Source organism: Manis javanica, chromosome 15 (assembly GCF_040802235.1).
Source record: "Manis javanica isolate MJ-LG chromosome 15, MJ_LKY, whole genome shotgun sequence".
Classification (NCBI taxonomy): domain Eukaryota; kingdom Metazoa; phylum Chordata; class Mammalia; order Pholidota; family Manidae; genus Manis; species Manis javanica.
The window spans coordinates 15606413-15632999 of NC_133170.1; the positions used below are offsets into that span (position 1 = coordinate 15606413).

General features: G+C 40.2%; 2 protein-coding genes and 1 pseudogene across 13 annotated transcripts in view; 1 reads left to right on the plus strand and 2 right to left on the minus strand.

Annotated features, from left to right (window-relative positions):
* PLEKHA5 (pleckstrin homology domain containing A5) overlaps nt 1-2758 on the minus strand; it is a 215143-nt gene extending 212385 nt beyond the window's left edge. For 2 of the 12 annotated variants that reach the window (XR_012125742.1, XM_073223357.1), the window contains exons 1-2: nt 2103-2756; nt 1884-1963 (exon numbers count right to left, since the gene is read on the minus strand). Coding sequence is in view for 11 of the 12 variants with exons in the window: in XM_073223357.1 (XP_073079458.1) it covers nt 1884-1963; nt 2103-2641 (619 nt within the window). In the remaining variant the exon portion in view is untranslated. Of the gene's footprint in view, nt 1-282; nt 300-1883; nt 1964-2102 lie in introns of those variants that run through there. The other 10 variants (XM_073223348.1, XM_037023021.2, XM_037023019.2 and 7 more) reach the window with 8 other exon arrangements.
* The window catches only part of LOC140846593 (uncharacterized), an 83627-nt gene continuing 58697 nt past the window's right edge, over nt 1658-26587 (plus strand). The window contains exon 1 of the mRNA XM_073223547.1: nt 1658-2137. Coding sequence (XP_073079648.1) covers nt 1658-2137 — 480 coding nt within the window. The remainder of the gene's footprint in view (nt 2138-26587) is intronic.
* On the minus strand, nt 21387-23155 carry LOC108395643 (large ribosomal subunit protein uL3 pseudogene; annotated as a pseudogene).

Below are 26587 nucleotides of genomic sequence, written 5' to 3' on the forward strand. Positions count from 1 at the left end.
TTAGTAATTACGGGACATGATTATACACCTTAATGATCAGAGTCTGGAGAAGAACTACTCTCTGGCATCCAAAACAGCAAAGGGAAGCCTTCTAATCCAAAAAAAAAAACCCACTAACAAAAAATTACCTTGGCAAAAAAACAAACAGAAACTGTGCAGAAGAGGCAACACCTGCATATTGTGTCGATTTAAGACCATCCTCCACCTACAAAGTGTCACTGATGAGAAAGAACTTCCTAAGTACTTAATTAGAGGAAAAGAAATCTGTCATTACATACTTACACATGTGTGTTACTGAAGCCTTTTAAGAGACACGAAGTTTCAAGTAATTAACTTGGGAATAATTCAGATGAATGATGTTAACTGTGTGCTACATATTACAAATGACAAGTGGCTTGGGTTTAATCAATACCTTTCTGAAATAAAAAAAAAAACCCAATGACCCAATGACAAATATAAATACATATCACACACAACCAAAATAAGCATGAAATTATTCCAGAAGATGATCGGACTACGAATTTAAATACCATGTTGTCTTTTGTGAAATAAACGTGCTATTATCCGTAAGGCAAAGACGCCGTGCAAGTTGAAATACGTATGCAAAACACTGAAAGGTATTTTCAAGTCAAAGACTGCACCTAAATCCACATGACGGAGGATTAGTCAAAATGCCTTAAAAAATGTAACCCCATCATTCTTGCTACACCATGCTTTCCCTTTCCTCCTCCACCTTTTTGCAAATCTGGAGGTATTAGTCACTTCACTGAACTCCAGAATTTAGCAGAAAAGGCAGGCAGGCCGGTTCAGTATCATGGCAACTTTAGGAGACGCACAGGATTCTCAGAGTTGGAGAGATAAGTACCCCAGAGGGCGGCTCAAAGGGCTGCTGAGGCCGGCCTCACCTTCGCTACAAACTGTTCTCAAGCCTTTCCAATTACCAGAAATAGACACAGGCCAGTAAGAGAACACATGTTACATATCAAAGACAAACAAGTTTCCCGAATGTAAACAAAGAATGACAAAAGAAAGCAGACCAGCACTGAAGCTGCAGTCCGCCCTTCTCCAGCCCAACTCGGACTCAGCACTCAAACACGCTACCCGCGGCACCAGGGAGAGCTGCTTCCCCGCCGGCCCTCTCCACTCCGGGCACGAATGCCCACCCCCGGGGCACCCCCGGACACGCCCACCGCCTCCTGGCGGTCTGGGCAGCCGCGGAGCCGCCGCCGGGGACTTTGAATCTGGGGGCCCGGCCACGGCGGCTGCAAATGCCTCCTCCGGCTCCGGCCGCTGCTGGGGCGGCAGGAGGGGAAGCGCCGAGCGTTCCCGGAGCCGTTCTCTGCCGCACCCAGGATCGCGGCGCCCCCAAACTCCTCTCCTCCTCCTCATCAGTCACCTACCCACAAGTCCCACCTAGGAGGAGGCGGACGCGGCGCGACGGGAGGCAGCTCTCCCGGGAGGAGGGGGGATGCGGCCAAGTTACCGGCGGGCGAGAGGCAGGGTCCCGGGCTGCAGGGAGGGGAGGCGGGTTGAAAGGGGGTGAAATCACGGGAGGGGGCGGCTTCAGGCGCGGCAGCGGGAGGAAAAAGTCGGGATTCCTGGCTTCAGGCAGAAGGGAGGCGGCCCCCCGAGGGGCGCCGGGGGTGTCCGGGCTGGGATGGGCGAGGGGGCGCCGTCTCCTAGGGTTGACGAAAGGGGTGCCGAAGGGGCTAGAGGCGTCCGGACACTTGGGACAACTGCCGGGCCCGGGCCCCCGCCGCTCCTCTACCTGCGGCGGCCGCCGCCGGCCTCCGCCCCGCCCCGCCGCCTCCCGGGGCAGGTTCCCGGGAGGCGGGCGCCCGGCGGAGCCCCCCTCCGATCGGCCCGGCCGTGCGCCGCGTTACCTGCGCTCTGCCGCCGGTGCCCGGTGACCACGGCCTCGCCGGTGACGGGGTGCAGCCAGGTGGTGCTCTTCGCCTCCTCGCTGCAGGGGAGAGAGAAGGGGCAGAGGCGGCGCGTGAGCGGGCGCGGGAGGGGCCGGGGCTGCCGCGCACAGCCCGGGCGCCCTCCCCGTCCCGCAGCCCCCCGCTTCCCCGGGCCCCGCGCCGTCCCCGGCTCTTTACTTGATGAAGAAGACGCGGCCGCCCCTGGTGATCCCGTAAGTCCAGGACCGGGGCAGGGAGCAGATCCACTCCAGGTTCAGGTCCGCCGCCATGTCTGTTCCCCAGCCGCCGCCGCCGCCTTCTCTGCCGCCGCGGCTGCCGAAGGGGAGGGAGCGGGCGAGCGCACGAGCGCGGGCAGCGCGGGGAGCGCGGAGCGAGCGCGGCCGGAGCGCGCCTCCACGGCCCGGCGCGCCCCCGCGCGCGCCCTGCCTCCTCGGGCGGCGCCCGCCCCGCCGCCGGGCTGGTTCGGGCCCGGGCCGCCCCTCCGCACACCCCGCGGCCGCCCGAGCGGAGGTTCCGGGATCGATTAAAAAAAAAAAAAAAAAAAAAGGCGTCCTACCCCCAGGGCTTTGCCCGCAGGCGTCCCCGCGCGGGGCGCGATTCGCAGCGGGCGTGATCCCCGCGCCCCGGATCGCTCTCCGAAGCGGCAGAAACGCGGCCGCGGAGCTTTGTTTCATAAGCGCAATTGGATAGTCAAGAGATTTTTCCAAAAAATACATATCGCTTTCAAATAGAAGGCTGTTTTAGAGCACAAGGAATGCTTTTCCTGTTGGTGTTTTGTGTGCCAGGTATCAAAGGTTTGACTACGTACCGTGGACCCATGAAATACGAGTGGCCTCGGACCCGACGAAAACAAGTTCACTTCCTCCTAGGCCCCTCAGCTCGTATTATGTCTTTTGCAATAGAAACTTGACTTTTTCTCTCACACTGCTTTCAGAAAATTCGCTTGTTATCAGTCTGGATTTCTACTTTCCCCTCTCTTCCCTAAATTGCAATAATGGCTAACTTTACGGAGCCTGGCAACGGTGCGCAGTTTTAAATCCCCAGAACAGCCCTATCGTTATAATGCCCATTTTACAGATGCGAAATGAAATTTAAGGGCAGAGTAACTTGCCCAAGGTCATATTATAAGTGGGAAAGCCTGCATTGGTCTTAGTATTTCAGAAGGCGCTTTATATAATCAAACTGCTCTGCTTATTTCGTCTTGTTCCCTCTGCCCAGCCGCCCACCCCCTTTTTGTTCTTTGAACCATAGAGAGGGGCCGATTTCACTGCAACTGAGATCTCCGTTAACACCACCTAAGAGTACTGGCCTCTTCTCCGTGTCTCTGGGCCTCCGCCACACTTGGAATTGCTTATGCATCTCTGCAGCCAGATGACTCACTCCAACAGGATACACAGTTCAATAATAATAGTACTACTTGGTATTCGTGTAGCACCTTTCCTGACCAGTTTTGGGTGACTGTGAAATACTATCAAAGAGGCCATAATCTTTTTCAACATTTAAAGAAACTAAGGCACAGAAAGGGTAAACGACCTTGGCCAAAGACATATCCTGCAAGCCAGGTGGGGCCTGGATGAGAATGCAGTTTTCATTGGATATTTTCTCTCAGACTCTATTCCCCAAGGCCACTCTGTCTTTGGTGAAAAGGAATCTGCAATCACTGCTATAATTTTCCTGTCCATCTGCATACACAAGGAAAAACAAAACACCCTTTAATGTTTTTTCTTTTTGATTCCTTTGCATTCTCCTCTTTCGTTTCACTACTTATTACTTCTTGACGTCTTATCTCCTGCCCAGTCTCTGGAAAAAAAACACTTTTTTTTCTAATCAATGAATAACTAGCAGGAAATATGCCACATTACCATCAGTGGTCACTGGATTGAACAGAGACAGACTCGAGAGCTATTGACTTTATGTTGTGCTATCATTACAAATTAAAAAGCCTAAACTGAATCTTTTTAACATCATAATAACTTTAGGGATCTAGTACCTGTTAGTCTAGCTATAGTATTTGGCTTTTTTCTTTGTATTACTGGGAAGTCTTCATGCTGGCCATATGCTGTATGGGAATTCCTTTTAGGTATGAATCTTTAATTTTCCAAGATTCATTAGTGCAAGGCATATTTCAAAAAGCGATAGAGATTTGCTTAATAAAAATGTGTATCTTAAGAAATCACATTCACAGTGCTTAAATGGTAATCAAAAAATCTTAAGTACAAAGCTATATAGTATGTCTGTGAATTTAGGTAAAGCAGTAAATAAAAAACACACCTACATATGTACAAAACAAGGCATGCTTCTGATTTGGGGAATACTAGCCCTTGTGGCTTCTAGGAGCCAGTAAGACAGCTTCATTCGTTAGCATGTCAGGCAGTCTGGGTAACATTTACCCTCAATGAATAAAATTGTATTTTTCTTAAATTTTACCAGAATGTCCTTTCTCTTTCACTTTATTGCCTTTTCCTGGCCTGCTTTGCTTATAGTGTGTGTGCATCTGTGTCTCCTTCACTGTAGGATACTAGAAATCATGTCTGTCCCATCACTGAATCCTTCCCAACCTTGAACCACTTACTGAAGTTCATTTTCTTCCCAATGTCTCAACCTCCCAACAGACTTATTTTCCCATAACATAGCTTCTTTTTATAACCCCAGACCTCTTCAATAACTGACTCAGACCTCAACTCACATCTAACCTCTGCTTTTTACTGCATTTTTTCATATTTCCATCCTATGAGACTATTCAATTTCTTATATCTTGATCTACCCTTTTGAGGAATATTATCCTATGACTATTGCAGCTTCCCTGAAAAAAAGAAGAGATTTAAAAAGTATAGAGTACTCAATCATAATATAAATTAGTTATGAGGATGGTAGTGCAGCATGGAGAATATAGCCAATGATTCTGTAACATCTTCCTATGTTGACAGATAGTAACTGCACTAGTGGGGATGAGGATTTAATAATATGGGGAACTGTTGAATCACTGTGTTGTATAATTGAAGCCAGTATAAGATTGTAAGTCAGTGCTACTTCAATAAATAAAAATTATTTTAAAAGGTACTTAGTACTAAAAATAAACATCACTCTACCCATAATAGAGGACAGTCTTTGTCCTAAAGAGTTCCCAGTTCAAGCATAACAGAAAAATACACATGGTGACAAGAAAAAGTCAAACCAAAATTTCTTAAAATATGTGAAAGGAAAAAGAACAGGGTGACATCTAGAAAATAGCAATTTTTCCCCCTTTTAAAGGGAATGAAAAAAGCATGAGTTCCAGAAAGTGGAGAAAGAGGTTCTCCAGAGAGAAAAAAATCCCTTTTACCATCAAGAAATAAATCTTACTTAATAAACATACTAATTTTTATTAAAATTACCAACAAAGCTTTGTGACTTTATGTTGTCTTTTCACAAAATATTCTTCACAAAATAAAGAATATTGGAAACAGTTCCTTTAACTTGAATCAACTGCAGAGTGTTGTATGTTGTGAAAAGTTATAAGGGCAAGATAAAGGATCCAATTAACTTAGAGGAAACCTAGGCAGAAAGGCTAGTAATTGAGGGTCTAAGTCAGGGAAAAAAAATAATTGGAAGTCAATTTATTAGGGATTTTTTTTCTGTTAAGAAATAAACTGATAAGAGAATTATGACTAAAATTATTATTCACTCATTCATTCAACAACTATATATAGGATCTCTACTATATATGACATGCCAGCCATTCTGCTGGGTCATAGGGATTCAAAGATTCAGCCTGCTTTGAGCAGCTTAGAAAGGGGGATAGAGATGTAAATATATAAATATAGTTTGGAAGTAGCATCTCTGTTTTTGTCATAGAAATAAACCTTCTGTAAAAGTTGTTTTCCAAGAGTGTCCCGTGAACCACTCAAGGCCTATCTCAAATTACGTTCTTTTAATGTTGATGGCTTGAAGGGTTCTTCAATTATGTACAGGAATTTTTGAAAGGATTATGTAGGGGCTCTAGTTACCCTGCTGCTGGCTGATCTTCTACTGCAACTGGGGTTCTTGACTAAATTGGTGTCTGCGTGGAGGCTTGGAGAATAAGAGGGAAGGAGATACTTCAAAAATGTCCTTGAGATGCTTACATCTGAACCCCTGGACTTGTTCATATTAAACACCTCTTCCTTTACCTTCATCAGCAGAACTCTAGTCATCTCCTTCTCAAGATTCAAACGGTGGAGAATTAAGAAAAGAAGTATATTGTAATGCAGAGACAAGGTGCTGGACAGAATGAGTCAAAAGTCTGGCTGGATTTTGTGCCTGGCACTTTGCCCTTAATTAGATGTATGACTTTGAACAAATCCTTTAATTTCCATTCCCCTCTCAGACCTCTGGATCCTTGTCTGTAAAATAAGGACATCGTTCTATTTAAGACATTACATATAACTCTTTTTCCCCCTAAAGCCCTCTGCTTTTATGGGGTGAGCACTCCAACAGCAGAAGGTGAGATGTTTTGTCACTATGGACAGACAGAAGGAAGACGCCTGCTGTACATGCTGTGTAGGATTTTCTGCCACTCAGATCGTTTGTTAAAAGAAAGTTTTGGAAGAGAAAATTACAAAGTTCTTTCACATGCAATATCATGTTAATTTGTTCAAGTGGCGCTCTACCATAGACATTATTAACATATTACAAAGAAGCCAATGAAGATACATAACATAGCCATTAAGTAGCAGACATAGGGCTTGAACCAGCTCCTTCAGATAATAGATTTCAAATTCCATCCACAAGGTATTTCCTTCCCAGGTCAGGTTCATTCATCATATCTTCTTACCTCCAGGCACTGTCCTACCTGCTGCAAGTCAGTGTCTGCTCTCACCACTTCACTGCACCTGCTCTTCTGTGTCACCACTGTCCCCCTGTAGGCTGCCAAGTCCAGTGGGAGCTTTCAGTTCCTAGCTTTCTTGACCTCCCTGCTGTGTTCACATGTCACCACTCCTACCTCTTGAGACTTTCCTCTTTCTGGTTTTGTGACACCACCTCCTTGTAGCCCTCCTCCTGCCCTTGCTGTAGACCATCTGCAGCACAGACCTAGAGGAAACTTCTTTAAACATTGACTCCTGAACCTCTCTCCAGACCCATTCAGTTAGAAATAAAACACTCTGGGGATTAGACCAAGGAATTGGCATTTAACAAGCCCTTTGGTAATTCTTATACACCAACGTCTGAGAACCACTGGCGATATGATAATTTGTAAATCTGTTTTTTTGGATTGGACCTCTCTTCTGAGTACTGGATCATACATCAGATTTCCTTCTTGACACGTTCCTTTTGCGATACTCCTTACAGTTCCTTAAGTACTTGACATTCCAAAACAAGTAACTTTTCCTTCAAATACTTGCACCATACTGTGTATCCTCCTCTTAGTGAACGGTACCAGAATACCAATACCACATCAGAAACTTTGGAATTGTCCTCCCACAACTAGTTGGTTAATAAATTATATTAATTGTCTGTTAAATATATCACAAAGTTCTCTCTCTTCCTCATTTCCCATATGCTAGTACGAGCATTCATCACTGCTACCAGAATGATTTTTTTAAAATGCAAATCTGATTATGTTCCTTTCTTGCATAAAATCCTCTCATGGCTCAAAAACTTAGAGGATAAAATCCAAAGCTTGGCATTCAAGACCCTTTTCCATCTGAGCCCTGTTCACCCACATGTTAACTGCATGGAATAGTGTACTGTTCTCGGAACAAGCCAGACTCTTTCAAGTATCTGTAGCTGTTACTCTCTCTCCCTAGAACGGCCTCTTCTCTGTTTACCTAACAAACCCTTATGTTTAAATTCTTAGCTCATAAGTTTCTTCTCCTAAGAAACCTACCCTGATTCCTTTGGGCCAAATCCAGCATCTCCTTCCAACATACTCCCATATCTTGTCTACTGAATTGCTTTTATAATCTGCATCTATTTCTTCTCCTTAAACTCCCTAAGTAAAAACATTTTATTTATTTATCTTTAACCCCTAGCATTCAATTCATGTTAGTTTCATGAATGAATAATAGTACTTACATTTACATAGTGCCCTACATTTTACAAAGCCCTCCATATTTGATACTTGGCTTCTGTCTGTATCACTGCAACTTGCCAGTGAGCCATGTTTCTAACCTTTCTTAGATTTAACATTCTCTTTAGCTTTTTATAGACTATCCCAAATAGAAAGAGAAAAGTTGGCATGGGCCCAAGCATAGCAGTGTATGAAAATAGCTGCTTTCTATAGCGCTGCACACCTGGCTTAAAGAATTCTAAAATTTGTAGTTATATTGAGTGAGATATTGAAGGACAGAGAGGACTCAGCATTGTATTTAACTTGTGAAAGGGATCTATGGAGCCTTCTTTTAAATATAAATTCTTCCTAGAAAAACTAATATTTATAAAAATAGTATATCGTACTTCAAAAATCAAATACTAGGGCTGATGAACTGGGGAAAAAACAAACTTATAATCACTGTTATATGTATAGCTATAGGTGATAAACTGTATCAGATCTCATGCCCTAAGCCCAAGGAGTACATGGAAAAATGAAGGGGAATCATTTTCTCCCTCATTAGTGTTTTACGCAGCACATCAGTACTCCCTGAATAGATAATTTTTCTTTAATGTTTTGAGTCACTACTTGCTTAAAGCAGGAACTTTTTTTCCTATCTGACAATTCATATCTTTTTATAGAAAATTATGTATACACACTCATACATATGTACATATGTAATTTTTAACCAATTTTCCTCTGTTTTCAATTCATTGTTTATATTTCAGTTACATGTAGAGTTATATAAATAGTAATTGAAAATAGAAATCTGCAGTTAGTTGTAATATATCACATAGCTCAAATTAAGGAAAATGCAATGTGAATGCAAATTTCTGCATTATCATAGGCACTGCCTTGTATATAGTTAGTAGTCAACCGATGTTTAGTAATTGAGTGAATCATATCAACAGCATACAGTGCTACAGAAACAAACCGGAGGCTTTTAACAGAGCTCTTCTATTTTGGATACATTTTTCTTAAGGCCACGCAATTGTAAATTCAGAAGTGTGTCATCTGTTGAATTTCTGATCTGAATACCATGCATGCTCGACTTAAGAAAATCAAGAAAAAGTTACAAATAATTACAATAGGAAATGAATAGGTTTAAAATGAAAAGAGCTAAAAAATATAAATCAGGTCAGCTTAAATTTCTCTCTTTTTACAAGACTGCATATGGGTAACAGAAGGAATGGGAGGCTAGTTATGGAGCCATGTTGGTGAGAGTCTTCTTGTCTGCTGAGACCTGTCCTGCTAAAATTGTGTGAGCATATAAACTTAGGACACACATTGCTTAGGCATGGGTGCTAGTCTGTTTCCAATTATGTCATTCGGAGCCCAGCTTTACCATGTGTGCAAAGGAGATAGAATTAACTAATTATGTTTTCATAAGATTATTTTAGGAATTTTTTTTGGCAATCTTGATTTTAAAAAAGTGATTAAAAATTCTTTTTATAATTGTCATAACATTCATCATTGACAAAACGCAATTAATTCTAAGTTTGTCAGCAACATTTAACATGCTCAGAAGATCAGATAATGTTCTAAATATTGATGAAAATAAAAGAATCTCTTGTGTTCACAAGCAAAATATTTGGTGCTAAATATTTTGATAGCTGGAGAAATTCTCTCTATACTATTACTTTGTGGTAACTACTTTTATTACATTTGCTTGGAGATCCTTTATCTGCAGTTTATTTATTCATCTTATTTAAGTAATAGACACTTTTCATGAATCTAATGTAAGTTATATACTAGGCTAGGGATGCAGACACAAAGAAATCCGAAGTGAGGTTTTGGCCTCCAAGGCATTAATCCCACCCTCTGGTGGAAGGGAGTGGGGATGAGATAAACAGGCAAGTGTATTTCTAATAAATGGTGTGATAGATACTGCTCAAGAAAAAGATAAAAGTTTGTAAAAAGAGCATCCATCTTGTGATGTTGAAGAGAGGTAGCCAGGGAGGGCTCTCTGGGAGAAAGTGGTACCTGAGTTATGTTGTTAATTACTATGACCTCTACAAGGATTTCTTGAAATTGGTAAGTTACATAGTAAGATGACTCTGCCCTCCTTCCTCCAGCTCTGTTGGGCCATTAGGTACAAGAGTCTGGGGTCACATGTGACAGAAATTGCTTGCCCCAACGTCTCTTCTCCCCTATGAGCCTCCCCCTGCCACCAGTTTCTTCTTAGATATGTGGGTCCTGAAATAAAGACGTTATTTCCCAGGCACCGTTTTTCCTAGAGGTGGGCCCATAGGTTCAATTCTGGCGGGTAGGATGTAAACAGAGAAATGTATGTAGATTATGGGAAATTTCCTTGAAAGATGGTTGCACGCATTTCCTCCTACTTCTTTCCCTCTTCCTCAACTTGCTGCTTGGAACGTGGATGGGATGGCGGTAGCTCTATCTTGATGAAAAGACAAAGGCCAGCCCATAGACGTGACAGAGCAGACATCTAGATGCAGCCTATCGACTTCAGGCAACAGAGCCAACATAACAGCTCTGAATAAGAGTGAAGGAAAAATCAAATTCTGTCTTAATTAAGCTAATGCTGTTTGGGGTGGGGGTGGGGGGAGGTCTTCTGCCACTCTCAGCTGAATCTAATCTTATCTGGTATATCATGTCTATATAATTCCCCAGCACAATGCCTAGTACATGTCAGGTGCTCCATAATTTTTTGGAATGAATGAAGGATGAGTGTGTGAATCTACACACACACACATCAAAATCACATACATAAAATTTGCTTCATGCCTCAGTAACAGCTGATAATTCTTTTAGATGAGCCAGACTTGCTCATGGCTTCCCTTGTTATTTCCTGGGAGTAAGATAGACCCTTACAGAAGCTGCTTTAACTCACTCTGGTAATGAGACTATTAATTTCTTTGATATCTTAATTGGAACTATTACAGTCAAAAGTCAGTTGATCTTCCAAATATCCATACTACTTTACTCTCTTTATAGACTACACATTGCCAAATGTTATCATATTATTGCAAACAACAGCAAAATGGACCAAAAACCTGAACCAAAATAGGCACCTTTGCCAACTGTACACTGATGGGCATATGTTGTGCTGTGTTTATGAGCCGTCTACCTGGCTCTCAGGGAGAGGCTCAGAATACCAAGCATGCCAGGCTGATCACAGGCTCCCAAACACATGCTCCATAGAAAAGCTCTGCTTATGAGGGGCAAGACAAGGTAGGCAAAAAGATTTCTATCATACAGTTTGTTCTACATATGATGAAGTCTGAGAAGCAAACATTTTAGAAAACATTAAAAAAATGCTTTCAAATTGTTCAGGCCCATTACTTGGTAGTGCATACTTATTAAACATTTTGAGATGCAGCAAAGAGCATTAGACTCAGAGAACTGAGCTTTGTGTAACTTGGTGCGGGTTATTTTCACGTTCCATTCCTCCATAAAATGGCGGAATGTTTACCCACCACGCTGCATTATGTGTGTTGAAACAGATAACATCTTGAAATTGCTTGAACTGCTCGCATATAAATGTTTTCAAATAAACAGGCATTTTTCTAGAGTAGGGAAGAAAGAAAGGTAACTTATATTAGTAGTAATTTACATGTTCCCATCTCTGGGAAGCTTGCTGTGATGTTTGCTCTATAGCCCATCACTTATTTTAAAAAAATGATTATTCAAAAATAAAACTGGAGCAGCATTGGCTTCCTTCTGACATAGTTGTCTGTAAGAATTGTCTTCTGTGAACTTACACTGAATTTGGGGATGGAGAGAAGTTGCTTTTAGAAATAGCTAAAAGAAAGAAAAGAAGGAAGGGAGGGAGGAAGACAGGAGTAAAGAAAGAGAAGGGAGCCTTAGTATGCCATGATTCTGATTATTTATGAGTTAAGGTTTAGAAGCTCAAATAGGTTTTCACAGTATTTTGTGTGTGCGTGCGTGCGTGCATGTGTGTGTGTGTTTATGTGCTGTCTACTAGTGTATTTACAGGCTAAATATATAAATAAAAACAAAAACAAAAAGATAGCAAATGGGATTTTAGAACAGACAAATGGCCAGGTCCACTGCAATAGCCTCTTTCAGCCAGTCTCCTCATTTAAACCCCATTTAAACCCCATTTGCACACAAATAAATGGGAAAACCCCATTATCCTCATTTAAACCCCAAATTCTTTCTATCCTCATTATAGAAAACTGCATTGGATAATTCTTTTGGGACCAGAAGAATTTATCACCAGAAGCACCTTTTTCTTTTCCAGTCCCTTCATTCTTAAAGGCTAATGGTTGCAGAGCTGCAGGAGTAAATGAAATCCAATGCAATTATGAAGCAGGATCAGAAGGGAGACGGTGCAGGAGACACCAACGGAGGTGGGCTGGGGAGAGGGGCTGAATGATTCACAGAATGCAGGATCTTCCCAGGCAAGTAAAAATGGCTCTTGACATTGTTCTAACAGTACCCTGTGTGTAGTATTCAGGGAAAACTCATTGCATTAGAATTGCTGTGGCTTCAATGGGCCTCATTTTCTTTATCTTGTATTACAGATAAGAAAGTAGAGGCAGGACCAGCTAGATAATTTGCAGGGCCCAGTGCAAAATGAAAATGTTGGACCCCTTGTTCAAAAATATTAGGCATTTCAGAATGATGACAGCAGAGCATTAAACCAATCCTAGGAAGCCTCTGAGGGCAGAGCCCTACATGACTGCACAGGTTGCATGCCCAGGACACCAGTCCTGAGAAGAGGTCAGGAAGGTTAAATTATTTGCCAAAGATGACAAAACTGGTTAAGTATAGAGCTGACCTCCCAGTTTCTTGTTTAGTTTTTCTTTTTTTTTCCTTTTGCATTCTATCATTTCTCCATTTTCACTTCATGTTAGCGGAAATAGTATATATTTATCATTTGTTCTTCAATAAGTATTTCTTGATCACAAACTATGTGGCAGGCACTATATTAAGAATTGAGGAAACAGTTACAAGATGATTCCTTTCCTTAAGTATTACTGAACACTGGGTGCAGAAAAGGACTTCAGGGAAAACTAATCCATTTCAACAGAGGCTGTGGGGAAGGTGGAACTCTCATGTCCTACTACTGAGAGTTAAATAGGTTTTAATTTTCTGGAGGGCAACTTGGTCATAGGAGACAAATGTTTTAAAATGGGTTTACACTTCGGCCCAGAAATAATATGTCTTGGAATTTATCCTCAGGCAATAACAAGAAATATGGGCAAAGTTATTTGTATAGCATTGTTTATCACAGTGACTTTTTTTTCTCATAAGGACCCAAGAATTTGGGTTTTCTTGGGCACATTTTGGCATACTGCTATTAATACAGATCATTAAAAATATGGTTGGAGAAGACTTTGACATGGGAAAAGGTTTGTAATATATACTTAGTGAAAAAGCCAGGTTTAAAGTAGCATGAATAAAATGATACTTTTTTTTGGTTATAAAATATCTGTAATTAAGAAAGCAGGGAAGAACACATACCCAAATGGTAGTGATGATTAACTTTTTGTAATTGTTTCAGTTTGTAACTTTGTTTTCAGTTGTATTTTCCAGTATTTCTTTCTTTTTAATTGAGATATAATTCACCTATAATGTTATATTAGTTTCAGGTCAATATTTCTTTATGAGAATATTTGATTTTTATAATAAATTAGATTCTACCTATTGTTAAACTATGAAAATCTATGTTTTCTTAAATGCTGAAAGAAGGACAGCAATTCTACATTTTGCCATTGGAAAAAAATCAATGATTAAATGTCATATATGAAAGCTCATGAGAGATTTAACAGAATGCCCATCATAAACTTGGGTGAATTGAAATATTCCCCTTTTAGCTGAAAGAATTCTTACGAGTCATATAATCTAATCTCCCAACTAAAGTAGAAATTGACTCTGTAATATTTCTGATAACCAATTTAAACTTCCTGAATTTAGAGGTAGATATTTTTTATTCATGAAAAACTGGGTCTTAGCTAAATTATAACAAAGAGGGACCAATTTGGAATCAGAACACCAATATTCTGTAACAACCTATGGATATTTAGGTGTAATTGTGCATAGTAAGGGAAAGAGTGGCTGTGTTACTGAATAAATGCTCTTTGAAAAATCCATCCAAATTGAATAGTTGACTTTCAGTCACTGTACCTTTTATTTAGTGTGTGTTTACTCTGTTCTTAAATGCATGGATAGGAAAATTAAGAGCACTTCACCCAGAGCACTCTCATAGGGGCTCTATCTACGGAAATACCTAGGACAAGAGCTTCATTCAATAACTTATTTTTATATTTGTGAATTTATAGGTAAAATGTTGTTTTTATAATCGTTACATTTTGTGAAGAGGCAAATTTCAAAAATTTTCAAAAATTGAAGAAACCAGAAACACACACTCACAGATAATGTAAGTAGTCTGGGTCCATTTTTAAATCCCAATTTTACAAGAAAAAAAATAATGGAGAAAAAATATCTAGAGGATTATAAGAAAATGGTAATAGTAATTTATCTCTGGCGAAAGGCTCTCTAAGCTGCAGAATAACAAAATGATTTCCAAGAGGGCAATTCCTTTAGAAGATCACCGAATGCAACATACTACTGGAAAGGGATTGGAGAAATCACAGGAGTTTGATGCCTGAAAGAGGCTATTGCAGTGGACCTGGCCAATTGTCTGTTCTAAAATCCCATTTGCTATCTTTTTGTTTTTGTTTTTATTTATATATTTAGCCTGTAAATATACTAGTGGATCTCAACATTCTTTTAACTTTCTAAATATACCATTGGTAATTATTATACTTTTAGTGTCCATTGACTGGGACACACACACACACACACACACACACACACACACACACACATTCCCTGATCCCTGGTGGTCATACCTGCTCTGTGGCCCAGATTTCGAAGACAAATAGTTTGGAAACTATTGTTCTATATCTTTTAATATTTTATTCATAAAGTTTGTTTAGTACACTGTGCAATGACAAATATGGTGGTAAAACTATTTTTCCTTAACTGTGACAGGTACTAAAACAATCCCACATTTCATATTCTAAAAAATATTCTGAAAACTTCTGTTCATTACTGGTCTTTTGAAACAACAGTTCCCATGGCATTCCTTATAATCATTGACTTGACCAACTTTGTTGTAATAAATTTACATTGAATTTATGAGTTAACAATTGTATCTACCTTAGTTTCTTCTCTCCTTTTGTTTTCCCTACTTACCTGCCAAAACACAAAAAAACAACTAAAATCTCTTCTTAGCATCCATTTTCTTATAATCCTCTAGACATTTTTTTCTGCATTATATTTTTTCTTGTAAAATTGGGATTTAAAAACGGACCCAGACCACTCACCTTATTTGTGAGTGTGTGTTTCTGGTTTCTTCAATTTTTGAAAATTTTTGAAATTTGCCTCTTCACAAAATGTAGTGATTATAAAAACATCAATATTAAAACTGCAATATTTCCAGACTCTCTTGCCTGGCCTTAGTGCATCTCCACATTAATAGATGTTTCCAAAAGGGGTGAAGAGAAATAGTCCATCTCCATATTAATAGGTAATTACAATGGGGAGCAAGACAATATCTGGACCTGAGAGGTTGGGTGGGGCCCCTTTTTCTGCAGCTGAGTTGTGAGAAACACGGGCAAGCAGAAGTAGATAACTGCTTGTAAGCATAAATGGGTTTCTCCCACTTTATTTCTCCCATTGACTAATTTCAGTTCAAAGGCATTTTGCCCTGAGATTTCCCCCGCAGTTACAGCATCATCGTGTCTTTCCTTTCTCCACTTACCGCTGTCAGAGCTCATGATCCTTTATGGCTTCAGTGTAGTTTTACCCTTTCTCCTAGCCCACCTCTTTCCTAGCTGCCCTTCAGCACCAGTCTAATCCTAAGGACTACTGGTGAATTTTACCAAATTCCTATTTTTAAAACATGGATCTAGAGACTAGAGAAGAAAATATATTTTCTCTAAAAACCTGCTGCATTTTTGTTCTGGGGAGGTTGAAGATCATAATGTACCTGTTAAAATTAATGTTATTTTCAACTCAAAATGAATTAACCCAAGGAGAAACTTCTCAAGGATAAATAATGCTCATGAATAGGGGGAGGAAATGCTGAGCAAAAAAAGGTCCTATTGCAGGATGAAATCTATGCATTCATATAAAAAACTCCAGAACTTTGTGTTTATTTCATATCTCATTATTAATAGAAGGATTTGTAGAACTGAGCGACATTGGCAAGGCTTTTAACAAACAGTTGGTCTAGGTGGCAATGTTAATTAAATAGATAAATATAACAACCATAAAAAAATGTAAGAAAGGGGTAAAATCAGTGACACTGTTTGCTATCTGTTGTGAATTTATAGGTAAAACAGAACCCTCAAGATCTCTGAGGCATCAGATCTGGGTGACGGTTGCATGAGTGTATACAAACAACAAAATTCATTGAGCTGTACACTAAAATACTTGTGCATTTTGTTGTATGTACCTCAATCAAAAAAATTTTTAAATAGGATTCCAAATCAGTATGCCCTTGTGGGTTTTTGTTGTTAAAAAAAGAAATTGGAGATATAAATATTTAAAGAAATGATCCATTTTGGCTTAAACTTGGATAGGTAAGACTAAAGGAAAGTTATCAAAAAGGAAGAAGGGGAAGAGACATCAAAGATACTAGGTAGGGTGGCACCTTGAGACATTGACATTGGGGAAAGATTTTGTGGTGATGCGTGCTTGAAGGTGGAAGTAAGAGGAGCAAGAGGAACAAATATATTTTTACTGTCTTCATGTTTTCTGGATGTACCGCTTCTTGACTGTGGTGATTTCCTCCTGCTACACCCTAAGAATGGTCTTTAGCTCTAAATATGGTGGAGAATTGCTTTTTCCTGTGAAAGGATTATGATTAAATAAAATTCTTGCCAAGTTTTACATACTGATAGTGTCAACTCCTGTGTAGGATAGCAAAATTCAGGCTTTATTAATAACAAAAAAATATTCAGTCACATAAAAAATAAAAACACTGGTTCTTCATAGAGTTTAATCCGGCAATTCCACTTCTAGGTGTGTAACCGAAGTAATTGAAAGTAGGGACCCAAACATACTCGTACATCAGTGTTCTTGGCAGCATTTTCCACAATAGCCAAAAGATGAGAATAATCCAGATGTCCACTCATGGATGAATGGATTAAGAAAAAATGTGGTATATACACACAATGGAATAGATTCAGCCTAAAAAAGGAACAAAATTCTGATTCATACTACAACACAGGTGAACCTTGATAACGCGATGCTAGTGTAAGAAGCCAGACACAGACCAAATACTGTATGATTCCATTTATAAAGGTACCTAGCATAAAGAAATTAATAGAGACAGAAAGTATAATAGAGGTCACCAGGGGCTGGAGGAAGAAGGGAATGCAGAGTTATTTTTTATGGGGTACAGAGTCTCTGTTCAGGATGATGAAAAAGTGCTGGAAATGGATGGTGGTGATGGTTGCACAACATGGCAAATGTGCTTAATGCCACTGAATTGTACACTTAAAAAATGGTTAAAATAGTCAATTTTATGTTATGTGCACTTTGCCACAGTAAAAAATATAAAGTAAAAATGAGAACACTGAGCAGTATAGGCAATACCTCAGCGATCTTGAGGGTTTTGTTTCAGAGCACCATAATAAAGTGAATATCACAATAAAATGAGCCAAGTGAAGTATTTTGGTTTTCCAGGGCAAATGTAAGTTATGTTGACACTATACTGTAATCGTTAAGTGCGCAATAGCATCATGCCTAAAAAAACAATGTGCGTACCTTAATTAAGATATACTTTATTGCTAAACATTCTAACCATCACATGGGCTTTCAGGGAGTCATAATCAGTGATCACAGACAGCCGTAACAAATATAATAATAACGAAAAAGTTTGAAATGTTGTGAGAATTACCAAAATGTGACACAGAGACCCAAAGTGAGCAAATGATGTTGGAAAAATGGCGATGATAAACTTGCTTGACTGAGGGTTGCCACAAACCTTCAATTCATAAATAACACAGTATCCGTGAAGCACAGTAAAGTGAAGGGCAATAAAATGAGGTGTGCCTTTATTTACCTACCAACAGAAATTTCGAAAAATGCCATAGCCTCATACCAGAAATGGTTCTTGTTTTCAAATGTGTATTGTATTTAATCTTTCAAAACATATCATTCTGTTTTATTGTCATGTGTTTTTTTCAGCCTTTGGGATTGTTCATTCTTCAAATTTCTCAGCAGTCAGGGCCAGACCACTGAACACTCTGCAGGGGAAAAAATGTTCCATGCCACTGAGCAAATAAACCTAGCATCCTTAATAAACTAATGTGTGTTTTTAAGAAAATCGCCACTGTGTAGCTTGCTGTCTTTCTCATATGTAAATGACTGCAAACCTTTCAGCAATCTCCCTGACCAGTGTTCACTGGGACACAGTTTGGGGAATTTTGCTAACCAGTCACCTACACGGTGTAATTTGCAGACTAGCCCCACAAATGATTGATGCATTTATTCCCTGGTCATTTGTTCATTATTTCATTCTGTCTGTCACTTATGGATCGATTTAACATTATTTATTGAGTACCAACATCTGCCAATCAGTATGCTCTGTGCCCTCCAGTGTCCTTGGTGAATTTCCTAGGTCTAGATACGGATAATCTGAAATACCTTCTGTTTAGCATTCATAATGATCCCTAAGCCTATTCAACTAAAGACTTCCTTTTTTTAATGGGGATCCATTTCACTGTTACATGAGAGGGATGGGAGGGAGGAGCTTGTCATGTGGGATTGGTGGGGGTGTAGGTAGTTAAGGAGGATCTTCACCTACTGTTCCAAGCTCCTTTTCTCCTTTGCCCTCACACGATGGGAAGCTTTCTCATCTAGCTCCACAGGTTCACACCAAAGGGCCACCTCTACTTTTCATCTAAGTGGATCTGGGGTTTCAGATCAGAAACATGGGACACACTGTTCTCTGGAACACCTTCTGTTTCTGCAATCTTGTTTTCCAAGGGGAAAAGTCTCCTTGGCCTCCATGTGGTAGAGGTTTATTCATTTATTCATCAAAAATATACTAAGTGTCCTTTACTGCTTATATTTCACCAAATGAATAAAATTTGTTTCTTGACTAGAAAAACTAGATACCTACAGATCTAACAAAAATGATCTGGCTTAAGTGATATACTTTCAGTCCCAGCTGAGTTATGGTGATTCCAAGTATCTACTGAATGTTCATTATGTAACACTGTTTTAAGTGCTTTCCATGCATTAACTCACTATATATCCAATAACAAACTTAGGAGGTAGTTACTCATAATACCCCCATTTATAGATACAGGCAGGCCCACAGTTACACAACTAATAAGTGGCAGATCTGAGATTTGAACACAGGTGGGTTGACTTCGGAGTTGGTATTCTATGATGCTTCTAATGTTTAAGGCAGCAGAGGAGAGGACCCTCCTGGGCTAATCACAGTGGAAGTACTACCTGAGCTGGGTCTTGATGGATGAGTCACACTTCACCCAGCACTGTGCAAATGTGTGCATGTGTTGAGGCGAGCAGAGAGCAGAAAGTATGGCTGCACGTACCATTGTGTAAGTTGTGTACATGAACGCCCAGCTAAAAAAATGGGGGATGAGGGGAGCTGGAGTCTATCCCTCCTCTGTTCATGGAGCTGTAAGCCCAGGGAAGGATCTGCCTTCATCTGGGGTAAATGGGGCAATCTACCTGAAGGCCCTAAATATTATTCTTTCCAGTGGTTTCTACGAGCTTTTGTGGGACAGATCAACAGTATATTAAAATTTAAACTAAAAAGCTAGAGTTTAAAAGCTCTTCTTGTGCTTGTCTTCCCATTTTTGTGTCAGCACTCCACCACTTCTGATACTAAGTGTCATCAATGCTGCCATCTTTTCATAACTGGGCCTGCCTCATCTTCAACTTACCCCACTTCCAAAGTCACTTCTTCCTCCTCCCTAACTATAAGAACATTTCCACATTTTAAAATACATGTAGAAACTGACTGGCTCTTTCATAGTTCACTTTAAGGTGTGAATGACTGATAATCTGCCTTAAAACTCTAAAGAGAGATTGTTTATTAATGGAAAGAAGGTTCAGTTAGCTTCAGGCAGGCGGCAGATGTTTTTGGATAGAGGGAACAATTTGATAGCCTTTGGGTGAAATTAAGAGGTTTCTCAACCTATGTTGCTTAGGTTCATAATCTCATGCAAGTATTTACTCTTATTTGGTCTCTCCATACAATTGACCCTAAAATTCACTACCAAGTGCATATTTTAGGTCATTTCTTGTCCTTTCCATAGGCCCATGTTCAGCTCTGTTTCTTTGTTCCTTTGGGTATTGGACTGTTGCTCAGCTGACATCTGTCCCTAAGTCAGCTTCTATCTCATGGAATCCTTTCTCACATGCACCCCAGAAAAGTCTCTAGCTAGCCCCAGGCCCAGCTTGGGTAGGCTGAACCAGACGAAGATGTTTTTCTTAAACATTAACACAATGATCTGTCCCCAGCCTATGAACTAATATTATTTAATATAACCTCCACATTAGGCAAGGTTGCTGCTCACAGCAAACCCAGAAATGCTCTGTTGGCATCCTTCTCTTTAGGTCTTTTTTTTAAAAATGCTAATACTTGAAGTGTGAATAGCACTTTTGACTAATTGACACTGAGGTGTTAGTGACTTCTCTTTTTTTTTTACGGCATTTTTTTTTCTAGAGGAATTTAAGCAGGGAAGTTAGGGAATAGAGGAGGGAAGATGTGAAAAGGGTCAAGGAGGAGAAAAGAGGCAGAGGAAGGAAAGAGGAGGAATAAGCAGAATTGACACTGATAAGACCTGGACTTCATAACTGAACCACTTCATACTTTTTGCCTTGGGGACAACATTTTAGAATAATATGTAGAAGAAGAGCATTCAATGAGTTTACTCTTTAACTAGTACATCTAAGAAACTAAACATGGTCTAGTGTGAACCTCAGGTATCCAAATATAGAATAGTTTTTAAGGGTTAATCCAGACATTTCATGGCATTTATTACAGACAGGCAAGCTTTCCTACTCTTGATAAATAAGAAACAACTTTTCTGTTCATATGTCCCATGGACCCTGTAAATGCTTTAAAGTGTGTGAAATAACAAAAACTTTCCCTCAAAGTGCATCACTATTATATATGCCCTAGGACATGTCTGATATAAGAAACAGATCTCCTCTAAGCTATCTAAAGAAAAGAAGGGTATCTTATAAAGAGGCAAGGTATCTCGCAGAACTCAAGGGCGGGAGACACAGCCAGACCTCCCAACGGACTGGAGCTGAGGACTGCAAAGCTGGCGGTGACCTGTGGTGTGTCAGAGTCAGGCAGCTCTTGATATATCTCTCCTTTTCTCAGTCTCATCCCCTCCCTTGCTGCACAGTCACCAGAGTCTTTAATTTTCCTTATCTCTGTGTTTTTCCCAGAGGAAAATAATTTTTACTGAGATCCCACCAGCAGTACAATCTGCTCCTGACATTAAACTCCTTTCTTCCTTTCCAATTCGGTCTTTCTGAAGTGGTCCCATGAACACTTTCTTCTCCGTCATAGTCTGGAAGCGACCAGGGCCAAACGTGGAGGTAGCGTTGATGAACTGAGTCAGACCTCCCCAGGGCCCGCCGTTTGGTCCTCACCGGCAAGGACTTGCAAAGGAGGAGCCCTTGCTTCTTGGTGCCCACCACACAACCTCTCAGCGTGACCGAATCATGGGGCATCTCTCCATAGCAGGCAAAGCCACCCAGAGGGTTGATGCTCTTGCCAGACAGATCGTAATCAGTGGAGGCATTGTTCTTGATCGGTTTGCTGTCCTTGATGAGGTGGCCCTGGCCACTCTTGTAGATCTTACTGATCTCGGTGTGGCGATGGTAGCCTTTCTGCCCAGCTCGTGTCACTGAGAATGCTACTTGGGCAGGATGCCAGGCCCCAATGCAGGCAACCTCATGAAACCCTCTGTGGGTCTTGCTGGGCAGCTTCTTCATGTGGCAGTGGCTGGTGACCCCATTGTTGCTTTTGCCCTGGGTGACCCAGTGACATCAATCATCTCATCCTGCCCAAACACTTGGTTCCCAGGGATCTGCTCCTCTAGACTTTGGTGAGCCCATTCCTATTTCTCAGCCGTGTGCCTCATTCACCTGGATTGCCATGAGGTGGGCCTTCTTCTGGCAAAGAGGAAGCAGGTGCACCTGAGTGTGGGCGATGACACGGATGACCTTCATGCTGCTGAGGTCCTTCTCCAACTGCTTTTGCCATTGCCATCCTGCCTCTTCTTGCAGTATTTGTGAAGGCCTTCTTTTAGATTTACGCCCGTTCTCATAGAAGGGCCTTTTGCTCCCATCACTGATATGCTCACCCAAGATGATCGTGAAGGTACAGTGGCCTCGAGGGGTTTCCACGAAGCCCAGGATTCCCACAACCACCATGGGTGCTGCCTCCACAATGGTCACCGCCTCTGCAAACTTCCTTCTTGTTCACCTTGGAACCTGCCCCACCGACCTCCCACACAGTGTGGGTCATGGGGCCTTAGAGCCCAGGAAGGCTGTGAGATGGACAGGTTTGGAAGGGTCATCCTTGGGGAAGCTCTTCATGTCCCTGCAGCACCGGCAGCTAAGTTTCCGAGGCAAAAAGCCCAGGGAACCATGCCTGGGAGTGGAGAACTTCCCACGAGACATTCCACCATGGCATGCTGCTGGTAGAGCCTTTCTACTCTTTTTTTACAGAGCAACTTTCTTCACTTTTATATGGCACATCATGTAGGGTTGCCAGATTTGCAAATAAAAATACAGGCTTCCATATTTTACCTGGCAACCCTAACATCATGCCTAGCCAATCCATTGCCATGATTTCCTATGTCTACCTGACCCATAACCAGAGCTAATTTTTAGGAGCTTCTGTGACCTTGTTCAAAATTCAGGAGGGAGAACTTAAATAGTTCAGCTTGAGCCAGTGGCCAGACCTAGTAGGTAAGGCAGCCAGAAAGCCCATCTCTATAAGTGGGAATCATTGTCAGAAAAGAGGTAGGTGCTGATGAATCAGCTCAAAAGGTTGCCCACTGAATGTAAATTTCAGCTTAAAGTAAATCTTGCTTCCCGTATAGAAGATGCTCTTGCAAACCACTTGGTAGACCCAGTTTTACTGGTATTTGTACTAACTGTGTTCTGGTATCTGGTAGTTCATACATGGTGGTGAATTGAGTTAAACAAGAAAAATCTCAAAAATTACTCTGTTTCCCAGTTAATTTGAATATCTGAAAATGTGGATGGGGAACAGTGACTTTCTAGAAGTGTTGTTATAAGTTACTACCGTGTTGCTTTGAGGGGATAGCATAATAAGGGATCAAATGCAGAATGCTGCTGAGTGAGTGAGGACAGAGTCACTGAGGAGCTCAGTGATTTAAAAATAGTTTAAATACTTTCTCTTCAGCACATTTTGCCATTTGGACTTTTAAAAGTACATAAACTACCTCAGGAAGGTTATATATCAGCCAATCATTAAGAAGGGAATGATTTTATTGAAATTTCAGATTTAATGCTTTCCTTTTCTGAACAATTAAAAAATGTTCTTATAATGTATCATAGCCCTTTTGTTTTCTTGCTTCTCTTCTGGCCCCTCATAATATTCTTTACATGATTAAATCCTGTTTTTCAGGATGCTTAATGCACAGTGGTAGTTGGTGGTTTTTAATTCATTACCTATCACTTCTATGATGCTAACTAAACATAGGATAAATCCTATTATCAACATCTATAGCACTGATGGCTAGAAGTCATAGTACCATCTATGTACAATCTACCCAGGATCTTACATTATCACAGACAGAACACAGAAGGAAGGAAATCGAAACCGGATCACATGACCTGGGCTTGAAGACACATGGCCTCAGTTTAACTGCTGGCCCTCCTTACAGTTTGGTGTGACACTTTAGGCAGATTTCATAACCGCTTAGAGTTTCAGTTTTTTAAAACTGTGAGAGATATGCCTGCCCTGGCCACCTGCCAGCATTGTTAATCAGATGAGATAATGTATGTGAAAGTGTTTGTAAACTATAAAACACTTCACAATCCTACGATTCTTCTTATTATCTGATAAAAGATGCTTATAAATCAGGTTAATATCTAAGAAAAAATGTCATTGCTATATTGATGGTTACTATGAGCTAGAGGTACAGCTATAAAGATAAATTTATTCAAAGAAAAATAGTCCTCCTGAAATGAATATTACATTATGTGCCTCCTTTAAGGACAAAACTATTCTTATTGCTTATTATTTATTTTTTAATGTATAATGGAAGATGAACAGAAAGTACACTAGGCTTGGGGGTGATATGACCATAAACAACAACAATAAAATATGTGTAACAGAGCCCTCCTTGGACAAATTGATTGATCATAGAGATTCATGTCTTTTTGTTAATTAGTCCACTTAAATATATAAAAATGGTATTATGGAGATTTTGACTTTGAGATTGTCTATGGATACAATGCTCCAATATAAAGTAGTTGTGGAAGAGAATAAAACTATTAAATCAAACACATGTGATTTGCCTTATTTAGAAACACGTGTAAATATCCATTTTGAATATATTGATAAAACAATGTCCATATCCTCTTTTGTATTAACGATTTTATTATTTTTTATTATGTAAAAAGTTAGTCTGTTGAATTCATGTCTAACCAAACTGAATTGAATTTCAAGTCTATGCTATTAACTTGGAAATGATTAACATTTACAAAGGAAATACTAGCAGGCTACTTCCAGGCAAGTTTTATGTTTACAAGTTGTAGAATGATTGCTTATTTTAACCAGTGAGATTGATCTGGGGTGATGAACTTTTAAAGCAAGTTGGACTGTGGCCAGTTTGACCTAGAAATACAGAAAATGAGTTATGAAAACAAAACGTAGGTAGAAAAGAGTTTCTTTGAGGGGCAGTTTTTATTATGGAGTTCAAGCACTGGTTATTATTCTAGTTCTTTTGTTAGATTCGTAGATTCTGTAGTTGCAGCATTTCAGTTAGATAATATATCAGGTTTGCTCATACAGTTACTGCAGAGACTATAATTGCTTGTCATTTTGTGGTGGTTTATCTGTTTCATGGTGGTTTTCCCCATCACCATCTTGCTCCTTGAAAAAATTACCTCTGCTTTGTTGCTTTCCTTTGTGACTTGTGTCTTGCTTAGGTCCCAAGTTTCTGCCTGACTGGTTGGAGGAATACTTCTGGGCTTGCCACTGTAATTTGTTTAATCAGGCCCAGGTCATGGGAACAGAGCAATGATTCTGAGAATGATTTGCTCTCAGCTGAGGCCTGGCCACCCCAGAGAATAGACTGAACTTTGTGGGAACCACAGCATCCTGTCTCAAAGCAGAGGACATGTAGCCCTGAGAAATCATTCTAGGAAGAAAATCTGGAAATTCACCTGAAAATGGGAAGATGCTACTGGGTAGACCAGAACAAAATATCTGCCGTGCTTGAATGGCAACTGCCATGTTTATATACCTTGGCCCAACTGTCTTGCCCTAGTTCAAATGAATGATGTACTTTCTTTCATTTTATTCATGCTATACTTCATAAGCAATCACATTCGCTTATCAGTCCAATCTTTCCTTTTGGATGTCACCAAAACTTCTGTGAAATTTTACTAAATCTGAGTTTTGGATTACAATAATCAATTCATTTATCAATACAATATTTCTCTAGAAGAGAAACAGATACAACCTTTAAAAAATCCCAGTCTTACATTATAATAAAGGGAACATTTCAACATTCTCTAGAGATATCTCCGGGTTTTGAAAATGAAGACAAAACATTAGAATAATGGTACATCAACATAATAGCTCTATCTTCATGTTTGCTCAGATACACAATGGGCTCGGTAATTGCATAAATGTCTTTTGCCTTCCATGCTTCAACATGCCACTGGGGTTATGTAAAATTACATCTAAGAACCACTTTTGTCCCACTTGAAGCAGGAAAAGAAATTCTCATAGAGGGTAATTAAAGTTTGCTTACTTTTCCCCCACAAACTTTTTTCTTAAAGAATAACTTGCTCACTCCAAAAAGATTTGTAGGAACAATAAGGGTTAATTACTTAGAATGGATACTGTGAGCATGCAAATAAAATCAGACTGTTTACTGTTTGTTGGATATTACCATTTTAAATATCTCTGCTTATATTCAGTTCAAAATACTATTAAGATAAACCTTGCATGTGCACAGGATTCCTAATGACTGGCCTATGATTGTTGCAAACCCAGTAGATCATAATATTTGGAAAAGCTGGTTTTTATTGGGCAATACAGTCAAGGGTGGGGGAGGGTATTGTAGGAAATGAGGTTCTTATAACATTCTCATGCAAGTTCAGTAGTGGCTAGAAGAAAAAAATAAGTCTTTCGTGTGCTTATGTTTGTGTAACGTTAAAAAAATTACTGCTCTAAATATTGTGCAATAGAAAGTAGTCATAGAGCTTTATATGATTGCAGTACACGAGACACAGATGTCATCTTATTATGTACTGATTTACCTGTTCAGACATGTCTTGGCTGTCCCTGAGTATCCATCAGAAGTTCAGGTATAATTGCGATTAAGATTTTAAGTACTTGGTA